Genomic DNA, 24,853 nt, shown 5'->3' on the forward strand with positions numbered 1-24,853 from the left:
TACAGTAGCATGAAGAGCTGCATCAAACCAGTAACTGGAGTGAAGATCACAACAACAACATATTTTTATCACGGAGATGTACAGTGCACTAAAATTATTATGTTAGCACCTAAGCTTATAGTATTCTTGTTTTATATGTCAGTATTCCAGTTGCTATAGGTTTATTTATCGACTGTCATTTTTTATTTGTAGTTCACTGTTGCTATTTGAGTTTACATTTCATCATTTTGTCTTTTGGAGATAGTGAGTGGAGTTGTGAGCGCTAGAAAATGGAATGCCAAGTGGAGAAATGAGAACATTTCCAACACATTCTTCTGTTTGAGTTCATTAGAGGGGCGGCAGCAGCAGAGGCAGTAAGAAACATTTTCACCATGTTTGTGGATACTGCCACTGGACAGAGCACAATAAGAAAATGGTTTTCTCATTTTAAGGAGTATCATTTTGACATTACTGGCCCTCCACATTCAGGAAGACCTTCATGGTTTGATGAAGATCATTTAAATACATTAATTCACAATGATCCACATCAGTGTATTCAAGAAATAGTGAAAGTGATCAACTGTGATCATTCCATCATTTTGTAAGACTTGCATGCAATGGGGAAGGTTCAAAAATTAGATGTATGGGCACTGCATGCTCTAACCCAAAATTACAAAAATTAGCAGGACACCTTATTTGCATCTTTGCTTGCTCGTCATTAATTGGCTCATGAACAACATTGACCATTCGTTTCCAGTCTATCCAGCATAGTTACTGGTGATGAGAAATATTGCGCTAACATAAAGAAAAGAAAGGAATGGTTGAACCCAAACAAAGCAAAAACTCCCAGTATAAGGACCTGTGTGCCTCCACAAAAGATAATATTATGCATCTGGCGGAACAACGATGATGTAGTGTATTACGAGTTGCTTCCCCAAGGTGCAACCATCACTGCTGACATCTATTGTCAACAACTGAGACATCTTGCAGATGCAATCCAAGAACAATGACCAGGAAGATTATGGGCAGCGATGCCACTCCCTGATAATGTCCGCCCACATTCTGTTAGACTGACAACAAACACTATACAGGAATTTGGTTGGAAAGTCATTTCACAACCACCTTATTCGCCTAAACTTGCACCCTAAGATTTTCACCTTTCCCACTCTGTATCAACTAACCCTCAAGGAACTTTCTTTGCAGATGAAAATCCGCTCTGAATATGGCTTAGTGAGTTATTTGTCGCAGAACCACATGATTTATACAGTCATGGAACTGAAAAGTTACCCAGCATTGACAGAATTGTAAATAGTGAAGGAGAATGTATTATTGATGACTAGTCTCTGTTACTTGTATCTGTTGTGTTTTTTAAACTTATGGAAAAACACTACCAACTTCTGCACAAACTCAGTACAAGGTATGAGAGTGGACTGAAAAGCAGTTTGCATAACACAAAGCAGCAAAATTTTACATAACACACAGAAGTAAAATTTCAATCAAATATTGATACTTCACTAGTGATGACTCATAACCATTACTTCGTTATGAGTGAGACAGAAAAGGTTACTAGTAACTTGTATAATAAATTCAGAAAATTCAGGCAGACAGAATGACTGGCTATTACTTACCTTCAGGAGGCCAAACTTTTTACTACTGGCACTATAAACACTTAAAGTAGCAAATATTAATCCTAGAAGGAGGGAGAGGGATTGGTTGCACAAGGTTGCAAAATGTAGGGACTGAGGGTGGGAGTGAAGCGACATTTAAAGAAAATGAAGCTCAACAGGATGGTGTGATGAGAGGGTATGTTAGAGGGCAAATTCCCATCTCTCATAGAAACAAGTTCTGTAGTTTGTGTGTGTCTAGGTGGAGCACTGGAGAGGGGGATTAATACTGCATCCTAAAGCAGAGTTTGGTAAAGCAAGCACTCAGGTGTCTTCTGTTGTGCTATACAGCGTGCTTAAAATTGGGTACAGATTGCCACTAAGGCAGAAGTTTTCTTTGACCATTCACACAATCAGTCAGATTAATGATGATCATTCCTTCATAAAAACCCTTGAGTTGTTTCACATGTTGCTCTATCTGTCATACTGTATGATTTACTAGTGGCTGGGGCTGGTGTACGTAGTCATGGGTGGGTACAAGAAGCACGTTTTACATTGACAATAACTGTGGGGTTAGGAATGTTGAAGTAGTTATTGTCTGGTAATATTACATCGTTTGACAAGCATGTAGCAGAATTTAGGGTGGCAGTGCAAGTTAGCACTTGGGATGTGGTAAGGATATCAGGAGAGATTATCTCATTTCAATGCTTGAGTTGCGAAACCCTGGCACAACAATCTGTTGAGACATTCAAGGAATGGCTGGTACTGGATGGTTGGGTGGTGAGAGGGGTGCTTCTGACTTCTTTAGAAGTGATACTATGTTTGTGACAGAGTCACAGGAGGAGGCTGTCCAAGACATTTGTCTGTAGGCAAGATTTGTGTTTTAGTTTCTAGAGAGACGAATGAGTGGAAAAGGTTATTGGTACAGAGGTTGTGGGATATTGTGTTGGAGCATATGTGTTTAACTTGGATGCCTAGGCTGTAGGAATGGGAGCACTAGACATACAATGGTTAGTAGATGCAGATGCAAACACGAAACAGGACAGGTTGGTGCAATTAACTACAGACTGTAAAAGCACATTTGGGAAAACTGCTGTCAATTGGCAATAAAGGCTTGTTTCTCTGGTTGTGAAGACACATGGCTTTTCTCCAGAAAGGTTCATATTTCTCAGAAACAATAGAGATCATTATATGCCACAGCAAACATTTCTTCTATTCTTTATTTCTCTTCATCCCCCACCATCATCACCTATCATCATAAAACACTGCTCCTCTGACAGAAGGTGTATCATTTGTACATATCATAGTATTTTATTTTGCAAATAACAAATAATTCATTTCTTACCTCAATGTTCAGTATATCAGGTCAAGTCATCAACAATGGATATCATTTTTATTTCTACTATTAAATTAATGAATCACAGAGTTGGTTATAAATTGTGACTGTTGATTGTTTATGCAGAGTAACTCACCTCAATCCTCTTTTATCAGCAGGACTTACATCGGCAATGTAGCTGTACGAAGATAAGATCAATGCAATAAAGCCACCAGTTAGAGCAATAGGTATGGAAGCAGGAAGCAAATAGCGTGGTGGCAAATGGTCTATAGTAGAGAGTCCAGCATATGCTGCATATGTTGTTGCATGACCTGTTGAACACAGAGAGAAATGGAGTTAACAATAAATATATGACACAAAAAAGCTAATTCCGATATGCAAAGTTTCCATTATATGATTCAACAAAGAACATTTTAGGTTTATAAGTAACTTTTCTCTCTTAATTCTCTTATGTTTTTATACTTTGTTGGAGATATTGTCATCTCATTGAAATTCATTCACGTCCATTTACAAAGACTGATCATGTGTCTCATAAGACTTATCAATTGCTGCCTCACTAGAAGAGAGTGACTTGATTACCATGTTGTCAAACTGTGGTCATCCCAGTCAGAACATGAATGAGTTTATTTACTTCATGTCAGAGGCAATGTACTTTATAAAACCCATACTTTTTTCTTATGAAAACCTTGTATTTTTACATTGATCACAGTCTCACTTGCACATTTATTCTTATGATGACTATTTTTGATCAATATTGATCGAAATCAGCAATCATAAAAAGAATGTACAACTGAAACAGTGAAATAAAGGATAAATTTAAACTTCAATAGAGTTGCAGAATCTTTCCTGAAGAATTTGTAATCAACAGTGAAAATCTCTTGCATTTCCATTCTTTAATAATGTTATTCTGGCAGTATTACTGCATTGTCCACCCTAAAGGTGATGATACACTTCATAAAAATTCAATATAAAATTGTACTAAGTTTAAGAGAACATCAAGTTGTACACTCACAAAAATTAAGAAATTTTATAAACAACTTTTTTTTTACAATAATATTCTGCCAGAGTTTTCGCATTAAATATTACTAATGGTAGGTCCATGATGATGCACTGCAATGGATTCTGAGAGCAGGTTAAAACAACACTGACTGAGTTTTTCCACACTCACAACTCATTTGCATGCCCATATTTACTGAAACATTTTTTGGTGTCCGACAGCAATTCATATTGCCTGCCTAGCCTGATTATCGAAAGAGATGACTTATCAGAGATACTTAAGGTTCAGGCAACAGTTGTGGCTTGTGCCCAAACATGGCACTTCAGTTACAGCCAATACATGAGGTTGCACCACCCTCTGACAAATGTTTACTACTAAATTCCACACAGTCTGGCTATTGCCAGCAATCTCTTGCTAGTCACTGAAGCCTTTAGCTATGCACCAAGTAGGGCATTGACATTGCTTGATTTACATTTGTGGTTTGGATTGCTCCCTAGATTGTTGTATGTGCTTAAGATGAATTTGCTACACTCTGAATTTGTCATGGATTAATCTCTCTTGTCATTTACCTTTGGAATTGCCTGTTTCGTTCCACTAGCCTTCTGTGATGTCACCAGTCCAATTATCATAAACTAACTATGCAGAGGAGGATAGAAAAGTTTTGGCTTCAATTATATTTTCACAGGTCTCAGCTTTCACTGTTAATTATGATAGGCCAGTTATATGATTATGTCATGTTTCCTGGATTAAGACTCATTCTTCAGTTTCTCTTTGGCTCTGTCACCCCCACTGATTGTTGATAAATGTTTTTTTTTTTTGTAATTTCCATGTGAGATTTGTCCCAGCTCTTGAGCTTTTCCTTGTTGTTCGCAAACCACTGCTGGGCTATACCATCCAGATACAATTAGGTGTTAGATGATACAGTTTCTTTTACTACCAGATGCATTCAGGGACAGGATCAAATCTTTTTAGCTATTTAGTTGGAACCTGGTCATCATCTCCCAGAAACACAACTGGATGGCTGTTGTGCATCTGACACACACACACTCACACACACTCACACACACATTTCCTTTTTCTCCATTGATAGTTGGACAATGTGAACCATAAGACCATAAGAGGAATGTACTGGCTGTTATATTTACTTTCCTATTAATGAAGATGATAGCTTTTGCCCAGTTATGCTGATGTCTGAGATTTCCAACATCCCTGTTCAGTTTTGTCATGTAGAATCTGAAACTGAGTACCAGCTATGAGAGCTAATTTCTCAACAAGAAATAGCTTTTTGCACTGAAAGCAAGTTTATAGAAAATACATGAAGTCATATACAGAACTGTTATACCTGCCTCAGCAGACAACGCTCTTATGTGTACATACCTAGAATGTTCTACTAAATTACAATATTTGACATGTAAGTCCCAAAAGCTTCCATAAATAAGAACTTTTAAGCCACAAGTAATTGCTGGAGGAAGGTATTTAGCCAATGATCTGCACAGTGGCAGCCAGTGACCATAACCGCAACATAAAGGTGTACAACCCAAGCATGTAACAATAAGTATGTTTCACCTTCTATTAGATTTCATCAACACAACAAGAAATTTAGAATTGAAATATGAGTCAAGGACGCAGCATAGTATCACCAAGAACATTTGCAGCAGCTCCAGAGGAAGGAAGGAATAAAGGAAGAATATGGTTTAATGTCCCTTCAGCATCAAGGTCATTAGAGGCAGAGCATCAGCTCAGATTGTTTGAAGGATGGGGAAAAGAATCAGCCACACCTTTTTAAGGGAGCCATCCTGGCATTTGCCTACAGTGATTTATGAAAATCACAAGAAACCTATATCTGAGTGGTTGGACATGTATTTGAACTGTCATCCTCCCCAACACACTCTAGAGGCAGGTATAAGAGTCCTAAATTGGAAAAAAATGAGACAGAATATGTGTTAATGAAATGTAGATAAGCCAACTCCATTTTGATAATTTTTATGCACTGTTGCTTTTATTCGACATAAACTTCAATAACAAATGGAAGATATAAATACTGAAAAGTTGAAAATAAGCTCAAAAATCAATTAACATATGACTAAAATAATATGTAATAAACATATCAAAACAAAAAATTTATATTCAACTAGATGACACGTTTTGAAATTTAGAGTAGCTACGACTGAATAGCCAAGGAAAATGGTAAAAGAAGAGTAAAATTTGCCTATAGTGCTTTTAGTAAACTAAATATAATTTTCAAAACTAAGTTTTACACATGAGAAGTAAAGGCACCTAAGTCCAATTTCCATAGCTCTGACTTAAAACTGTATTTTTAATACATACATGCTACTTCATTTGTGGGCAAAGGGAGGCGGCAGTCTTGCTCCACCACACTGCCAGTTTAGACTGTGTTAAAGCTAAAAATTCCATCCTAACAGGTCTCAGAAAGCCCAATGGTACCAATTGAACACTATGTCATCCTCAGCCGATACACATCTTGGATGCAGATACGAAGCGGTCAGGGGTCAACACACTGCTCTCCTGGCCATTGTCAGTTTTCGTGACTGGAGCTGCTACTTCTCAGTCAAGTAGTTCCCAAATTGGCCTCACCAGGGCCAGGTGCACCACACTTGCCAACAGCGTTCCACGGACCCAGAGGTCACCCATCCAAGTGCTAGCCAAGCCTGAGAGTGTTTAACTTTGATGATCTGCCAGGAACTGTTATTACCAATGTGACAAGCCCATTGGCCAATGTTAAAACGGCACACATAAATGTATCGGAATAACAAATGTGGTTTCAAGTCAAAACTGTGGAAACTGGAACTAGACTCTCTTAACCATCCTGTACAGAGTTCCCAGTATGTTCTTGAAATCGGATGTTTACAATCATTGTGTATTCCTAGTTTTTACTTACAGAAGTAATAAAGGGGCTCTTAATTTGAAAAAAATTTCATGTTCTAAGAGCTGTTCATTTATGAATGGAGAGATGAATATTTGGAATTACTAAGAGAGACAGGACAATGTTGCTGTCATGATCTTCAGTCTGAACTCTGGTTTGATGCAGCTCTTTGCACTATCCTGTGCACTTCTCAAAATGTCTGCATACCCGCTGCAGCCCATACCTTCTTTAACCTGTTTACTGTAGTCAAGTCTTAGTCATTCACCACAATTTTTATGCCCCACACTCCCTCAGTTAAGAAACTAACAATTCCTTGATGCCCCAGGATGTGCCCTGTGATCAACCTTTCCCTTCCCTTATTCAAGATATGGCATACAGTCCTTTTTTCCCTAATTTGGTGCAATGTCTCTTCATTAGTTACTCAGTATACCCATATAAACTTTAGAGTTTATCTCTAACAACATAGTTCAAAATCTTCTACTTTTTTATTGTCTGTATTGTTTACTGACTATGTCTTACATCCATACAAGGTACACATAAACTTTCTGAAAAGAGTTTCTAATAGTTACACTTATATTTTATGTTAATAAATTTCTCTTTTTCATCATTTTTTCTTGTTATTGCCATATACCGTATTTACTCGAATCTAAGCCGCACTCGAATCTAAGCCGCACCTGAAAAATGAGACTCGAAATAAAGGAAAAAATAATTTCCCGAATCTAAGCCGCAGCTGAAATTTGAGACTCGAAATTCAAGGGGAGAGAAAAGTTTTAGGCCGCACCTCCAAATCGAAACAAAGTTGGTCCATTGTAATATGAGACAGAATTCAGGTCGAATGAATGACGATACAGCTACAGTAGTTTGGTTCGAGCCGTAAGCTTAGCAGTTAGCTTTACCAGGTAGCCATTGCTATGCCTCAGGCGCTCCGTCCTTATTTATGCGGGTACCGTTCGTTTTTCACGTGCTTCGTCTGGTTTGAATTGATTGCTTATTATTCATTGATCTGATAATTGCCGTTCTCTTTGTTATAGGTATTTTCGTCACTCTAAGCTGAAAATGCATTACTGTACTGTGTCATGCATTGTTTGTCGCATTCCGATAATGAATGTTCACGACCTGTCGCCGCTCGCGGCATGGTTTGCTTTTGTGCGTGCTACCGCCGCTTACAATAAAAAAAAAAAAAAAAAGAGAGAGAGAGTAATTGTCTCAGTAGCGAAACAATGGCAAGAGACTGCTATTTGTGTTATTTACACTGCTGCTTTCTTTGATAATGATCAACAAGAACCAAATAATAAACTGCGTATGATAGAAGATGTTCTGAACGAGAGTTTAGCGAAAATTTTTCTCCGTTTGAAAATCTTTGCAGACGCCTCTTTAGTACATTATTTTCTGCACAGAAATTAGAGTCATCTTAGATTTAAAAATCTAGTCAATTGCCGTGCTTCATTTCTGACTGTATCACTATTAGGCATAAGAATAATACGAATATGAACATGACATACGTGTATACTTCTGCGTTTGTGTTGTCTCACTCTAGTTTCTTAGTTTATTAGGCAGACAGGATTTAAATGAGATAGCAGCAAACACGAAAGAATACATGGCAAAATGTTTATATTCGTATTATTCTTACGGTGAAGAGAATACTGCATGTGATTCAGAATTCACAAAAGTTCCCATTAGCAACCATCTCTTCTCACAGGTAGAAAAAAAATCAGAACGTAGAATTGGCCATACTGACAAACATCGCAAACGGTCTTGCCAGTCGGATTTTCGTAGTACATTGAAAAGCTGCTACATTCGAAGATGAACAATATGGAATTCGTATTTACTTCGTTGGATAATGTATGAAAATGCAGTGGTCGAAATTCGGGGCGGAGAAAAAAGCTCGTCTTCCACCTTTTTTTTTAAATTTATTTACTGACGCAGAGGTTTTGGCGCCAGTATTTATCTTTGTGCCTGTAAAGCATGCCTGTGTAGCGCTACATATATTCGACGGCAGAAGTTAGTTGAGGCGGCACCTACCAACATATTTCAGAACTTCCGCTTACTTTGCACTCGATTCTAAGCCGCAGGCGGTTTTTTGGATTACAAAAACCGGAAAAAAAGTGTGGCTCAGATTCGAGTAAATACGGTACCATTTTACATCCTCTAAACTTATACCATTGTCAAGTTATTTTGATGACCAAATAGCAAAATTCATCTAATAATTCTAGTGTCTCATTTCCTCACCTAATTTCCTCAGCATTGCCTAATTTAATTTGAATACAGTCCATTACTACAGTGGAACCTTGCAAAGCAAGTATCATTCATTCCAGAGTCTTACTCATAGTAGAAAACACTTGTTAAGTGAAACAATTAATCCTGTATAAATTAATGTAAAATATAATAATGCATTCGGTGCAGAAAAAGTACTTCAAGCTTTATCTTATTCATGCCATTTATTCAAAGTATATTAATCATACAGCATTAAGTACTTTATTATTATTCACAATATATAACTAATTCTTTTTTTACTATGAAGCTATCTATAGTCATTTGTTTCTACCAACACTTCAACACTTGGTGAAAATCCAACACAGCACTATCATCAAATAAATTTAAAGAGCACGCAGACTCTGCTTTATTGGGGTGATGATTTTCAATGTATGATGCAACCAATTCTCATGCTTTCAGAATTTCTCTCACTGTGCCAGAAGATTTCTGCTTTGCTGTTAATGCCTCCTCCTCCTACTACTCCTCCTCCTCCTCTGAACAACTCCTCTCTCAACTTCCTGCTGTGAAACACACTGCAGCTCCATAAGCTCTTCAGTGGTCATTTCCTGGCTGTGAGCTTCCACAAGCTCATCGATATCATTTTTATCCACTTCTCATCCCATGCTCTTGGCCAAAGACACAATCTCATTGACTACAGGCTCTATACGTACTAACTCAAATGTCTCAGAGTCACATTTGACAATGCACTCCAGTCAAATCTTCTTCCAAGCAGGAGTGAGAATTCTCTTGGTAACCCCTTCCCATGCCTTTTTGATCATCTTGATGCAGGCAATGATGTTGAAGTGGTATGTCCAGAGCTCTCTGAGACAGATTGGTAGCTTCAGTCAGTTCAAAGCAATGCCTGAAAAGTGCTTTAGTGTGAAGCTTCTTACAATTACAAATAATCTCTTGGTCCATATGCTGGAGTAACAGAGTGGTGATGGGAGGCAGAAATTGGATGTTGATGAGATGAAATTCTTCAAGGCCTGGAGAATGGGCAGGAGCACTGTCCATAACAGGCAAGAAACAGAATGGCATATTAATCTCAAGCAAAACATTTTTTACTGAAGGACCAAACACTTCATTGATCCAATCACAAAAAAACATCATGTGTCACTGAAGCCTTGTTGTTGGACCTCCACATCACATTTAACCTGCTGGTCTGGATTTTATACTTCTTGAAGGTTCACGGACTTTCTGAATGGTAAACAAGCAGCGGTTTAACTTTTAAACTGCCACTTGCATTGGCACAGAATAGCAGTGTGAGATGGTCTTTCATTGGCTTGTGACCGGGCAATGCACTCTCCTCGGCTGTTATAAAGATATGCTTTGGCATCTTTATCCAGAACAGAACCATCTCGTCACAATTAAAAACCTGTTGTGGCAGATAACCATCAAAATCTACAAGCATCTTGAAGCTGATGATGAAGTTCTCTGCTACTTTTGTGTCAAAGCTGGCAGCTTCACCACGCCTCACAATGCTGTGGATGCTGGTTATCCTCTTAAACTTCTCGAACCACCCAAGGTTTCCCTTAACCACTTCTTCGACCACTGATGATCCTGGCATCTTCTTAATGACACCAGCGAAAATCATTCTTGCCTTCTCACAAATAATGTTCTCATTAACAGTGTTACCTTGCAATTGCTTTTCATTTATCCATATACGGAGCAACCTTTCAACATCATCCAGAATATGAAACTGTTGTTTAGATACTCTTGTCACTCCCTTTGAAGCACCTATGTCCTTAATCTTGTCCTCGTTCCTGAGAATAGTGCAAATAGTTGATTTAAACCAATTGTATGCTAAATCAGCAATGCTCACACCACATTCATGTTCTTCAATGATTTTACATTTCTTTTTCTTTCTCTTACAGCCATCCTCTTGTGGCGTTATCTTTGGGGACATTTCTATGAAGGTTATTTAAATTTGCACACAAAAAAGCACTGTGTGAACATAAGTTTTGAAAAATTTGAGATCACAAGCTACACTAAGATGGTAGCAGAATGAGTGCTAAACCCAGACTGCAGTATGTACTAAAGACATTGTTCATATGCTGCTGCTGACAATGAAAGCTCTTCATATTGCTGAACATTTCCCCCACCACATGTGAACGGCTGATGACATCACACTAAATCAATAAATTGTTGTCACTTGTTATGCGAAACATCACTCATTAATCCAGTCATTTTTTTACAACTTGTTTTGCTCATTATGCAAATTGCACATTATGGGATGTGCTTGTTAAGCAATATTCCACTGTACTCACGCCACATGTGAACGGCTGATGACATCACACTAAATCAATAAATTGTTGTCACTTGTTATACGAAACATCACTCATTAATCGAGTCATTTTTTTACAACTTGTTTTGCTCATTATGCGAATTGCACATTATGGGATGTGCTTGTTAAGCAATATTCCACTGTACTCACGCCACATGTGAACGGCTGATGACATCACACTAAATCAATACATTTTTGTCACTTGTTATGCGAAACATCACTCATTAATCGAGTCAATTTTTTACAACTTGTTTTGCTCATTATGCGAATTGTACATTATGGGATGTGCTTGTTAAGCAATATTCCACTGTACTCCCTTACGTCTGTTGGTTTTCAGCTTACAACCTCTTCACTCTCTTAAAGCATTATCAACTGTGTTCAACTGATCTTCCAAGTCCTTTGTCATTTCTGACAGGAATACAGTATCATAAGTAAATCTCAATGTTTTTATTTCTTCTTCCTAAATCTTAATTCCATTTCCAAATTTCTCTTTGGTTTCTTTCACTACCAACTTTGTGTACAGACTGAGTACAATGAGAGATAGAGCAATGCTGTTTGAAACTACTCTGAATTACTGCTTCCCTTTCCTGTCCTTTGAGCCATATAACTGCAGCCTGGTTTCTGTACAGGTTGTAGGTAGCCTTTTGTCCCTGTAATTTTATCTCTGATAAATTCAGAATATTGAAGTGTAACTCACTCTAAACTACAAAAAACTTTTTCTTAATCTGCAAATGCTATAAATTTGGGTTTGTCTTTCTTCACTCTGTCTTCTCAGATGAGTTGCATGGTCAGCATTGTCTCACACGTTCCAACATCTCTTTGGAACAAAGATCAGCTTCTACAGATTGTTTCCTCCTTCTGTTCATAATTCATGTTAGTATATTGCAACAATTACTTTTCTGATAGCAACATCCTGCTGAGTCATCCCTGTCTAAAGATATGTACTGGGGACTGTTTTACTTCCGCAATACTTTATCTAAGAGGATGCCATTATCATTAAAAGATACTATAGTGCTGGGTACCATCTGAAAATGTTATGGTTTGCCCTTGAGTTTAGCAGTGCCACAGTACCAGCATAGCAAGGTCAAGTTAGTTAATGTTACAAGGATAGATCAGTTACTCATCCACATTATTCATCTGCAACAATTGAAAGGCTGCTGCCTCTCTTCGACAACCATACATTAGTTTGACCTCTCCACAGATAACTCGCTGGTGTGGATGTATCTACGATACTGCTATCCACATTGTTGAGGTCCGCAAGCCTTCTCATCATGATAAGGTCCATGATTAGTAAGAGAGGAAAATAAATGATCATGTCAGGAAACAGCCAGAAGTGAAAGGCTTAATTATGGCTACAGTGAGACTTAACTGGAGGTTTGAAAGACTAGTGGGGTGGTGAATAAGTGGTAGATGGACGATGAAAGTTCTTTACTAGATTCAGACTGATAAGAGAAGTCAGAGATGATGCCATAATGAAAGGTGGGAAGGTGACATTACAAAGCATACCGGAGCAATATGGATGCCTATGGCTGAAGACCATAATGTCTAGAGATGTCTGAAGGAGGCCTTTATCCAGCTTACAATATGAGATTGTGCATTTCAGAGAATAATTGTGGAGAATTTTGCACTGGGTGTCGTATAATGAAAGCATAATTGGAAAGAAAACTGAAAATGAGCAGCCTCTATAAGCTAACAATTAATAAAATTACTTTTGCATCACAGCCAGCAGCAGACGAATGTGCAAAGAAAATCTACTGATAACAGAAGGTTTCGGAACTGGAGACGTTTATAGCTGGCTAAACTGAAGAATGAGTTGTAGGAGTTGGACTATCCAGCGATGAAATAGGACTATCATACATGGCACAGCCTCCCACTTCGACATACGATATTTAATGCATACCATCCTGGTGATTCTTGATCTAGAGCTAGCTCATTCAAATCTTAGCAGTAGAAAAAGATTTCATCGCCAGTATTTGTCTATCAAGGTGAGAACAATTTCTAGTGCAAAGTCCTCGATCACCATGCTATGTGCCAATTTCTTGAGTTAATCCCAAACCACCCCACAGTCTCATGGAATGGAGACAGGACATACTGCTGATGGTATTCCAGTAGCCAGAAGCTGTAATCTGAAGAACTGAAGCTATTCTTTTACGTTGTAAAGAGCTTGTGTGACATCAAATTATTTTCAGCAGCATGCACTAAGCAGAGAACAGTAATTTAATTAAAAATTTTGATGGCTTTCATTTTGCCGTTTAAGATTATCACAATGTTATCAAATAAGAAGGAAAAAGACACTAAATGTGTTTCAAGTAAACTTGGCTGTACAAATATCTAATTAAAGTTCTATGTAAAATATTTAAGCAATATAACTCCGCCTAAGCCGGTCCCAAGCCCGGTTGTAAAAGGAGGAGGGGGAGGAGTAACACCTCGTAAAAAAACCTTGGTTCACCTGGCCCGGGTGATAGTACCTTATGAGGGTCCCTTGCCAGGGATACGGCGAAGACCTCAACGGTAGTGAAGACGGAGATGAAGATCATCGGTACGGCGGAACTGGCGGAAGAGGCAAGCATTATCAACAAGATAAAGCATATTGAAAAGCCCAGACACGTCTGTGTGGCAACCACCGGTACTCTGGCCAGCGTCTGTTCACCATGTGAGGTGCGGCTGAACACCAAGCTCCAGGAACTAACAATCCCTGGTTCTAACTACCCAGCATTAGCTGGAACTTAATTACAAGCAGTATGATTCGTACAAGTAAAATTAATATTACCCCAGGTGGCCAATCCACTCGCCCTGTGGCGACAACCAAGCTATCGGATTCTGGGGAGCTTGGGCTCGTACGACAGAGAAAGTCGGAGTTCTCTAGTAAACGTCCACGAAAGTCCCATACATTTATTGGCACTTTTAACATTCAGACACTAATTCAGACAGGCAAACTTCATAATCTTACAACAGAACTCAACAAACAGAAAATTCAAATCCTTGCTCTCCAAGAGACCAGATTCACTGATTCAGAAACAATAGACTACAACAATTACCGTATCTTTAAAAGTAAAACAGACAAGAAAATTGGCAAAGGAGCTGCAATATTTGGCATGGCTTTTATTGTAAATAAGGACACCCTTGACTCTGTTATAGACATAAATCAAATCAGTAACAGACTAATGACCATGCGAATCAAGCACACCAACAAAATATATACATTTATTAATGTTCATGCACCTACCAACATTGCCAACAAAAAAGAACCGGAGAAGACAGAAAAATTTTGGGAAAAACTCGAAACTGAAATGTCCAAAATTCCAGAGGAGGATGTAAAAATTCTTCTAGGGGATTTCAACGCGCAAATTGGCAAAGAGAGGAAATATAAAAAAACAGTCGGTAATTACCCTGCACACAGATTCACAAACAAGAACGGCATGAGACTCATCGAGTTATGTCAGCAAAACAACCTAAAAATCGTGACAACATCACTTCGAAAAGACCCCAAGAAACAAAAAACATGGAGATCACCAAACCTTCAGCTTGGTGAATTTCAAATAGACCATGTTGCGATCTCCTATGACTTCCAGAAAGAAATACACGACGTTCAAGTCCGCAGAGGGGCAAATATAGATTCTGACCACTACCTTACCAGAGTTAAAATTAAATTCACTCCAAAAAGGAAACGCCAAAGGAAATCACCACTAATTCCCAAATTTGACTTGAAAAATATCAAGGAATCAGAAATTACAGAAGCATGGGATAAACAACCAACAAACAACTGGAAAGATTTCCGAACGAAAATTATACAGAAAGCAAGAGATTTGATTCCGTTAAAGAAAATATCCAAGCATCCATGGTGGAATTCGAATTGTGATAACGCATTAGAAGAGAGACAACAAGCCTTTTTAAATTACAATTGTGACAAATCAGAAACCACACAACAAACATTTTTCAAAGTGAGAAAACAAACAGCTAAAATACTTAGACAAACTAAAAGAAAATACCTTAATGAACAGCTAAACACAATTGAAGAAAACTTTAAGAACCACAACACTCAAGATTTTTATAAAATATTCGCAAATCAAATCAAAGGATACACTCCACAAAATCTCTGCTTCCGGAAACAGAATGGAAAATTGGCACTAACTAACAAAGAAAATCGCCAAGAACTAGCTAAATATTTCTCACAACTCCTAAATTGCCCACAACCAAGTACAAGATTCCCCAGATTACAACCAGAACACACGAATGAGACTTCACTACCACCATCTCAAGAAGAAATTTATAGTCACATTAGAAAACTCAAAAATAATAAATCATCGGGAGAAGATGGAATTGTAGCTGAACTACTGAAAAACCTTGGTCCAAATTCGTTAAAAGAGATCACTAGCATCATCCAAGAAATTTGGCAGACAGAAAATATCCCAGAGGAGTGGAAGTGTGCACTAATTCACCCATTACACAAAAAGGGAGAGAGATCAGACGTAAACAACTACAGAGGCATTTCACTTTTACCAGTTACCTACAAAATTCTATCTGCATGTCTCCTAAAGAGGGCACAAGAACAACTAGAACATACAATTTCAGATTACCAAGCAGGCTTTCGTCCTAATAGATCATGCCCGGAACAGATATTCAACCTTAAAACTATTTTAAAGATTAAAGCAATCAGGTCAAAACCAATAATCTGCACATTCGTTGATTTCAAAAAGGCATACGATTCCATAGACAGACAGTCTCTATGTCACATTCTCGAAGAACGAGGCCTAGACACTAAAACCCGAAAACTAATTGAACAAACACTAACAGAAACCAAATCAAAAATTAAATTCAGAGGGGAAATTTCGGAACCATTCTCAATTAAAACAAGAGTAAGACAAGGAGATGGGATCTCACCACTATTATTCAATATAGTTTTGGACAAAGTTATGAAAGAGTGGGAAGTAACACTAAGGAAACAAAGCTTGTGGAAGCCAATTGAACTAGGAAGAGGTAAAGGAAAATTGAACATCCCTTATTTAGCGTTTGCAGATGACTTGGCAATTATAACTGACAGTGAAGAAACAGCAGTAAAACAAATTGAGACACTTAAAGAATGTGCTGAGAAGGTTGGCCTGCAAATCTCCTTTGAGAAGACAGAATTCATCTGCTCAAAATTAGATATTTCGAAACTAAAAACAAAGTATGGTGAAATAACTAGAGTCAAGCACTTTAAGTATCTCGGTGAAGTTATTGAACCAACAGGACTTGAGAAAATAGCACAAAAAAACCGATTACAGAAAATCAAGAAAGCATTCGGACTTATTCAAAATATATATAACAAGAAATGTCTATCAAAAGGCACTAAAATCAGACACTACAACACAGTCATCAAACCAACAGTCACATATGCAAGTGAAACACTCTCCCTGAATAGAAAATTAGATTTACACGAAATTAAGAAAGTAGAGAGAAAAATTATTAGAAAAATCCTAGGACCACGATACACACAAGATGGATACAGGCTGCAGACTACCGAGACAACCGAAAAAATATCAAACATCGAGGCAGATATCAGGAAGAGGCGGATGAAGTTTTATGGACATATAGACAGATTACCTGGAAACAGGTTAACTAAACGTCTATTGGACTATATGACATCACTTAAGGCAACAATACCCTGGGTAACTGAAGTTAAGAAGGATTTGAAAAAGGCAAAAATTGACATAACAAACACATCAGACCGGGATACATTCAGAAGAAAAATCGACAAGTGGAAGTTTACTCCAGAGACGGAATCTAAACCTTTCCGACCAAAGTGGACCGAAGAAAGGAAGAAGGCCTTTGGGGAGGCAATGAAGAAATACTGGGAAAATAAGAAGAACATTAAGAAATGTTAATCACCTGCTTATCGTTCTCCCATGGGGACATTCGCTAATAATAATAATAATTTAAGCAATATGTAACTGTAATCACAATTTTTATGCAAATGAAAGAAAGATTTTGTTTTGATTAATACACTTAATTTTCAAATGCCAATACAGTTGTCTCAACTTCATCCATTACACATCAACATACTTTGGTAAATGACAGGGCTTATTACATTGAATGCAACTTATTATGTGGTACAAATCTCTTCACACAAACTTTGTGTGGTAACCACGTCAAAATCTTCAACAACCCTTGTTATCACTGAGATTCCAGTTAATGAAGTTAGTATTTAAGTTTTGAATTACCAAGGCACATGATTTATCTGTAATCATCCCCATCGACGCACAAGTCGCCGGCATGGCGTCAAATCGAAAGACTTGCACCAGGCGAGCAGTCTACCCGACGGGAGGCCCTCGTCACACGACATTTCATTTCATTTTCATCTGACACACACACACACACACACACACACACACACACACACATACATACAGACACACATTCACTCTGAACAACATACTTTGCCAGCTCTCTGTTGATAAGTTCTTGATTGACAATTTCATTTTATTTACATGCAATATAAATGATAGTCAAGTCTAAAAACACAGCTACAAAAGTTTCTCAAAACTGAATGGACACATGATTGGGGTTTTACAGCCCATTTACACTGAGGTCATTAGAGCTGGAGCACAAGCCTGGGTAGAACAAGGATGGGATAGGAAATCGATAATCTCTTTCCCACAGAATCATTCAAACGTTTATCTTAATAGAATCAGAAACACCGCAGATAACATAAAATAAAGAGTCATGAATGATCAAGAAGTCAACAAGACCAATAACTAATTAATGTCCATATATAGACTGTTATTACCATAATACCAGCTGCATAAAACTGTAATCCTGAAAGAGTGTTACAGCTTTGTGTGTGGGGGGTAGGAAGGAGAAGGAGACATTTTTGGTTCTTTGAAGAAATGCTTTATCAAAATCCAAGCTTGCAGTAATCCTTTTCCACACGGTTTTCCCACTGCTGTACATCACCTCTGACACTCAGTTACTAGCAATATATTTTCACACAGTAAACCCTACATTACACTAACTTCATATTACAATCATATCACACTTACCTATCAAGGGGAAGAGAAGCAGAGGTTTTCGGCCATGTCGGTCACTCCAGGGGCCCAAGAAAAGGGTTAGTGTAGCTGGCAACAAAGTTTCCAGTAAAGTCTTGCTCATGAGCAGGCTAGCAGTATGAGGTTGTTCTGAAGTATTATTAGTGGAATCGAGGTGAGAGCACACAGTTGCATTGTAACCCAAATCTTCCTCACATACACGTTGCAAGAATAATGTCTGTGTAACTGTGCTTGATACTGCTGATGCTGCTAGGAAAAGAAATACTGCCGGTTCAACAGTTGGTCTGGACAATAGTCTTCTACCTGCAACATAGCACAATTGCACATCAAAAACGTTTTTTATGTAAAAAGTGTTCTGCAGTAATAATACAAAATCTTGTATCCATAACACACATAATAAATATTAACGATAAACGAGAGATCAATTCAGTATGGTAAAGCAGTGTGACAGAGAGAGAGAGAGAGAGAGAGAGAAAGAGAGAGAGAGAGGGTTACAAAATTTCATGCCACTGCCAATGATGGACAGATTTCTGTAAACAGTGTTGCATCATCACATCCTAAAAGACACTCCAGGAGGGGCTTATGTTTAACCCAGAAAATAATGTGGTGATCAGAAACTTTATGTCCCACATATGTGTTTGCTGACCATCTGCTGTTTATATTGGAAACAAAAGTGTTTTGGCTTCTACAATGTCACATGATTCTAGTTTATGATGAACTTGCACGAGCACCTCTCATGGCATATTCAGTTGTATTTTGATAAGGTACTATACAATGTGTTCAAATCATTTCATGATACAATTTGTGGACCTGAGGCTGAAAAATACAATGAAAGAAACTGTAACTGTATGTGACTGAATGTTTGAAGAATTTCAAATTTAAACCTGAAGAATGCACTATTATCAGTCTAGATAGCATGTTGAACAAATTTTTGTATATCTTTTATCTACACTGTTACCTTCTCCTCCTTTTTGGTTATTAGGACAAATCCTATCCCCAGTTTTGAACATATGAATAAATTTGATGTCTGAAAAGTTCTGGACAGAATCCTAAGCTTATCGGGCTATTTATTATAAAGCTACAATTTCTAATTCAAGTTCAACAACATAATGCAAAACTCTACATTAGCACAATATGCAACTTGTGTGTGGATCAAAACTTGGCCTGTCTTGGCTTTCCTCAGTTCTTCTCAGAAGTACTCTACAACATGACATTCGATTTGCATTGCAGTGCAGCATTTTTCAGTTGGCATGGCATTCTTCAGTTTGGCTGAATCATGGTGTCAGCACTGTTTACCCTTCACTATCTGTTTTTGGTATAAAGGAAGTTCTCAGGCCCAGTGGCTGTCTGCACAAAAAGTGGCAGTCCAGCAATCTATCTTCATACATCTTTAAAAATGAATGTGAATGACGGAAGAGAAGAACGAGAATTATCAATATCTATAAAGCAGTCACATAATCAATGGGTACTGCAAATTTACTATGCAGTTACACTGCAACAGTATGCAGAAAGACTTTAAAGATTTAGTTGATGATGAAAAGCAAAAACTTATTACAATGATCAACAGATGGGATTCATTGTTCTGTACAGCAAGAAGCACTTTGTGCTAAATTGTCAGGCATGGACCCCTTGATGAATTTGTGAAACAAATATTAAATTTTCTGGAATCACACGCATTATTCCACTATCAGTTGCAACAGTTCTTGATGGAATTAGAAGAAGAATATGGAGACTTGCATATTAGCCTACAACAAAGCATGTTGGTTAATTCCAGGGACATGTCTGGAATGATTTTTCCATTTAAAAATCTACTATTGTTGAATTTATGAAGGAAAAGCAAAGCAAGAACAAAAATTAGAACATCTGTAACGGATTGCAGATCTTGCCTTTTAAGTGGACTTGACTGCACACTGCCACAGTAACATATTGCAACATGAGAAACAATTTATTTTTGATTTGATGGAGAAGAATTCAAAAACAAAATCACATTGTGAGAGGGTCAGTTTCTGACAAAAAAGTCTGTCCATTTCCCTAAGCTCACTGATGTTAAAGAAGGCATGAGGTTTAATGAATTCATTGTGGCCTTGAAAGAATGACAAAGATAGTTTTCTAAATGTTGTGAGGACACTGCCAATCTTACATCTCTTTTCAAGCTGGTTTTGAGACCGTTTGTTGTTTCAGTTGAAAGCACCCCTGTGCAAGTACACAGGGAACTGATTGATCTGCAATGTAATTTTCATTTAAAAGACAAATTCTTTTATATTGTAAAAGCCCAGGAGGTCCATAAGAGTTTCTATATCTCCCTAATAAGGTTTCAAATGTGATAAAATATTTTGATCAACTTGTTTGTGTGAAAGATTTTTTTCCCCCCAATTATGAGTCACGACTATATGGCAACTTGAATGTAGAATTCTGTGAAACTTCCTGCACCTGTCCAAATGCTGACAGTTTGTACCGGACAAAAATTACATTATGTCTTCAGCACTCCAAAAATAATTAAAAATAGTGAAGATTTGTTTTGTTTGTGATGTATGTTGCTGAGAAATATGACATATGATACCAAGCCAACCACAATGTGACAGCATTGTATTCTAAATATGGCCCATTTGCAGTTTCCCCCTCTTTCCCCTCCTCGCGCTCAGACAGCATGGCATTGTGGAGAGGGATGTGTGCAGCCAGGCAAAAGAGCTACACATGAGTGCAAGTGCACTACTTGCATGCTGAATTTTTGGCTACTCCTGTCCTAATATCAACAAAAAACTGGTTTTCCAAAGGAAAACCCATTACTGCTCAGTAATGACCCCGATGGTACTGGGGATAATGATTTAAGAGGGTAGTGGCACAGCAGTTTTCAGCAAAACCACTCCACAATGTCATGCCCATTTAAAAAGTAGTCATTTAACAGGTTGCTTCTACTACCACATCAGGTTTGACCTATAGCCAATGAATGGTGGTGATTATTCTCCATAGTTCTGTATAGTTCATGATCAGGAATTGTGATAGGCTATATGATCCAGATTTTGTGCTGAAAACAATCTTCTCAGTTTTTAAGCTGTGTGATTTTGAATAAAATACTCAAGTTTTCAACAGTGATCTCTGCAGTCGTCATCAGGACTCAGAGGACACAGATGTTGCACTATTCTGTCTAATGTAAATTCCTGATATCAATCATAAAACTACTTTTATGTAATGTATTCTTCCTCATATGAATCAAGCATCATTTAAGAGTTCTTTCACGTATCAATTCTTCAAGTGTTTTCATACCAGAATATAGCTGGAAATAGAGACTTCTGCTGTGACCAGGCAGTGCACATGGCAATGAGAACAGAAAATTAAATGACAAGGAATTGGTAAATAGATATCAAAATTATAATTAACCAACCAAAACCACCAAGAGATAATTGGTTCCAGCATTGTTGAGAAAATCATAGCAACAGCATGTAGACAGTTGGAGGTAGGCAACTACAGAGGAGAGAGTGAGAAAGAAAAGATACACTGTGAGTAAAATATACTACAACAAGTAAACCAAGGTGCACTGTAATGCCATATGTTGGAAATAAATTATTGTACTTTGTAACTCTTGAGTTATTAGTGTATCCACATATAAAATGAATACCAATGCTATATCAAATAAATCATGGGCAAAAGAACAAATTGATATTTCTGTGTGTGTGTGTGTGTGTGTGTGTGTGTGTGTGTGTGTTTGTTTGTTTTCTACATCAGAAGAATGCTTTTTGGCTGAACGCTCAAATGTATAGTAGTCTTTTTGTTGTGCCTGACTGCAATCCAGTGTCTCCTCCATATAGTGAGTAGCAATCTATCCTTTACATGGCATTGTCATCACACTGTAAGAATAGCAGTTTTATATTGAGTTTACAACAATATAACATTCTTGTGAAAAGTTTAAACTATTTTTTGTGACAACCATATGTTTTGTTTGAGATACATAACTTTTATAATATTTTAATAATTACTAATTTCACATGTAATATGAAGCCAAGCAGCAGCTACAGCAGTTTATATAAAGAATATTTTAATGTTAATTAATCACAGTTGTTGTGACAGCATTTATTATTGAGTATATCCTTAAATCTAATATAAAAAAAGCAGCAAACATTTTCTCTGCAGATAATAAAGGACACATAAAGAGGAATTCATGACCTATAGTTGTTTTAAAACAGACATGTTTAGCAATATTTGCTCAGCTTATGACTGCTAATTTTATTGGTAAAAATCAGAAAATCTAGAATGAAATTTTCACTCTACAGCAGAGTGTGCACTGATATGAAACTTCCTGGCAGATTAAAACTGTGTGCCGGACCGAGACTCGAACTCGGGACCTTTGCCTTTCGCGGGCAAGTGCTCTACCGACTGAGCAACCCAAGCACGACTCACGTCCCGTCCTCACAGGAAGTTTCATATCAGCGCACACTATGCTGTAAAGTGAAATTTTAATTCTAGAAACATACCCCAGGCTGTGGCTAAGCCATGTCTCTGCAATATCCTTTCTTTCAGGAGTGCTAGTTCTGCAAGGTTCGCAGGAGAGCTTCTGTAAAGTTTGGAAGGTAGGAGACGAGGTACTGGCAGAAGTAAAGCTGTGAGGACGGGACGTGAGTTGTGCTTGGGTAGCTCAGTCGGTAGAGCACTTGCCCGCGAAAGGCAAAGGTCCCGAGTTCGAGTCTCGGTCCGGCACACAGTTTTAATCTGCCAGGAAGTTTCATCAGAAAATCTGTTTCTTACAATTAAATCATAGTTTCAAAATTATCATAATAATAAGCTTTTCAGTAAAAATATTAGTCACCACTTTAAAAAAACACATTTTTCCCTTTGGAGCGTCGTAGATAGTACGGAACTGGAATGAGCTGGTCAGGTGACTTTCCACAGCTTTGCGAGTCATGACAGTGGAATGATGTGTATGTACCAGTCAGATGTATGGGATCAGTGCAGTGAGGAGGGTCAAATGGAGATCTGGCATTACGGCACAAAGGAGCTATCGTGTTTGTATGGGTCCATGACCACACAGTGAATGAAGTTGGTTGTTCATTGCTATATTAATGTAGACTGTCAAAGTTGTCTATTACAAGGAATGGTGCCCCCTTGCAGCCACGTGACACAATGTAAAGACAGAGGATTTAGGAACATCCTAACCAACAGAGACTGCAAACAAGTGTCACACCTTGTCAATGAAAACTGGTTTCAAACCCAACTGCTACTGTCAGTGAATACAGATTCCTCTGAATCAGTCTTTGAGTGAATATTATGAGAGGAACTGCATGCAGTGGATATTTGCAGTTTGGTACATTGCAAGAGGGTGCTCTGGGGAGTTGTGATTTCATCTCTTTTCAAATGATGTGTGGCATCAAGTTCATTGTTGGCCCAATGAGACATTTAATTCACAGTGCTTGGAGGCTCCTTTTGAGGGTGGAGGTAGTTCTGTGATGTTTTTCACACCATAAACCACTCAAGTTTCTGAAAACGTGAACCAGGATGTTTATTTCAGTACCCTTGGTGACAGACAAAGTGTTGCTCTTTCTTCTACATGGCATTTATGAGTTTGCTACAGTCAGTTCTCTCTTCCAAGCCGACAATAGCTATAGTCAGTTCTCTCTTCCAAGGTGACAACAGCTGTGTTCACTGAGTTGCTCACATGCACTTCTGGTTTGAAGAACACTCAGATACCCTACAGCACATCAATTTGCCCATTACAGCTCCCAATCTTAATCCTACAGACACCACAAGTGTCTCCTTTGCAGACTGATTGCATTTCCCCAGTATCCTATCAATAAACTGTACTACCACCTGCTTTAGGCATGAATGAGCCTCTATGATCATTCCATTTCATATCCCTAGAAAGTGTTACACCCAGATATTTGTATGAGTTGGCTGATCCCATTAGTGACTCATTGATATTATAGTCATAGGATACTTTTCTTTTTTTTTTTTTTTTTTCATGTGAAATTTTATATTTCTGAACATTGTGTAAAGAAAACTTATGTTAAACAGACATGTTCCAAATCATTACGAAATGTCATATTCGTGATCTATGGAAAAAGTATTAATGTAATGTGTAATGTAGTGTAAATTGCCAATCTTTGCAACACTTTGAAATCTTACCAAGATCTGACTGAACATTTATGCAGCTTCTTTCAGACTGTACTTCATTATAGATAACCATGTAATCTGCAAAAAGCCGGATGTTACTATTAATATTGTCTACATGGTCACTAATACACAACATGAACAGCAAGGATCCCAACACATTTCTCTGGGGCACACACAAAGTTACTGCTACATCTGTGGTGGTTGCCGTAGAAATTTGAAAGAGGGGGTGTTCTGTATAGACTGTAGGTTGGTGTTTCATTGGGGCAAGTGCAGCGGAGAGGAAACGAGGGTAGATAATAAGGCTATTCCGTAGCAGTGTAGGTTATGTAGAAAGGACAGAAAAATCGCAGAACAGGAGGCAAAGATTTGTGCCCTTTAGGCTGAATTAG

The 24,853-nt window shown here is 37.9% G+C and overlaps 1 protein-coding gene across 2 annotated transcripts in view; it reads right to left on the reverse strand.

Moving 5' to 3' along the window:
* LOC126251553 (proton-coupled folate transporter-like) overlaps positions 1–24,853 on the reverse strand; it is a 243,161-nt gene that overhangs the window by 114,683 nt on the left and 103,625 nt on the right. For both annotated transcript variants that reach the window (XM_049952065.1, XM_049952064.1), the window contains exons 3-4: positions 18,357–18,665; positions 3,056–3,230 (exon numbers count right to left, since the gene is read on the reverse strand). In XM_049952065.1, coding sequence (XP_049808022.1) covers positions 3,056–3,230; positions 18,357–18,665 — 484 coding nt within the window. The remainder of the gene's footprint in view (positions 1–3,055; positions 3,231–18,356; positions 18,666–24,853) is intronic.

This window comes from Schistocerca nitens, chromosome 4 (assembly GCF_023898315.1).
Source record: "Schistocerca nitens isolate TAMUIC-IGC-003100 chromosome 4, iqSchNite1.1, whole genome shotgun sequence".
In the NCBI taxonomy this organism is placed as follows: Eukaryota; Metazoa; Arthropoda; class Insecta; order Orthoptera; family Acrididae; genus Schistocerca; species Schistocerca nitens.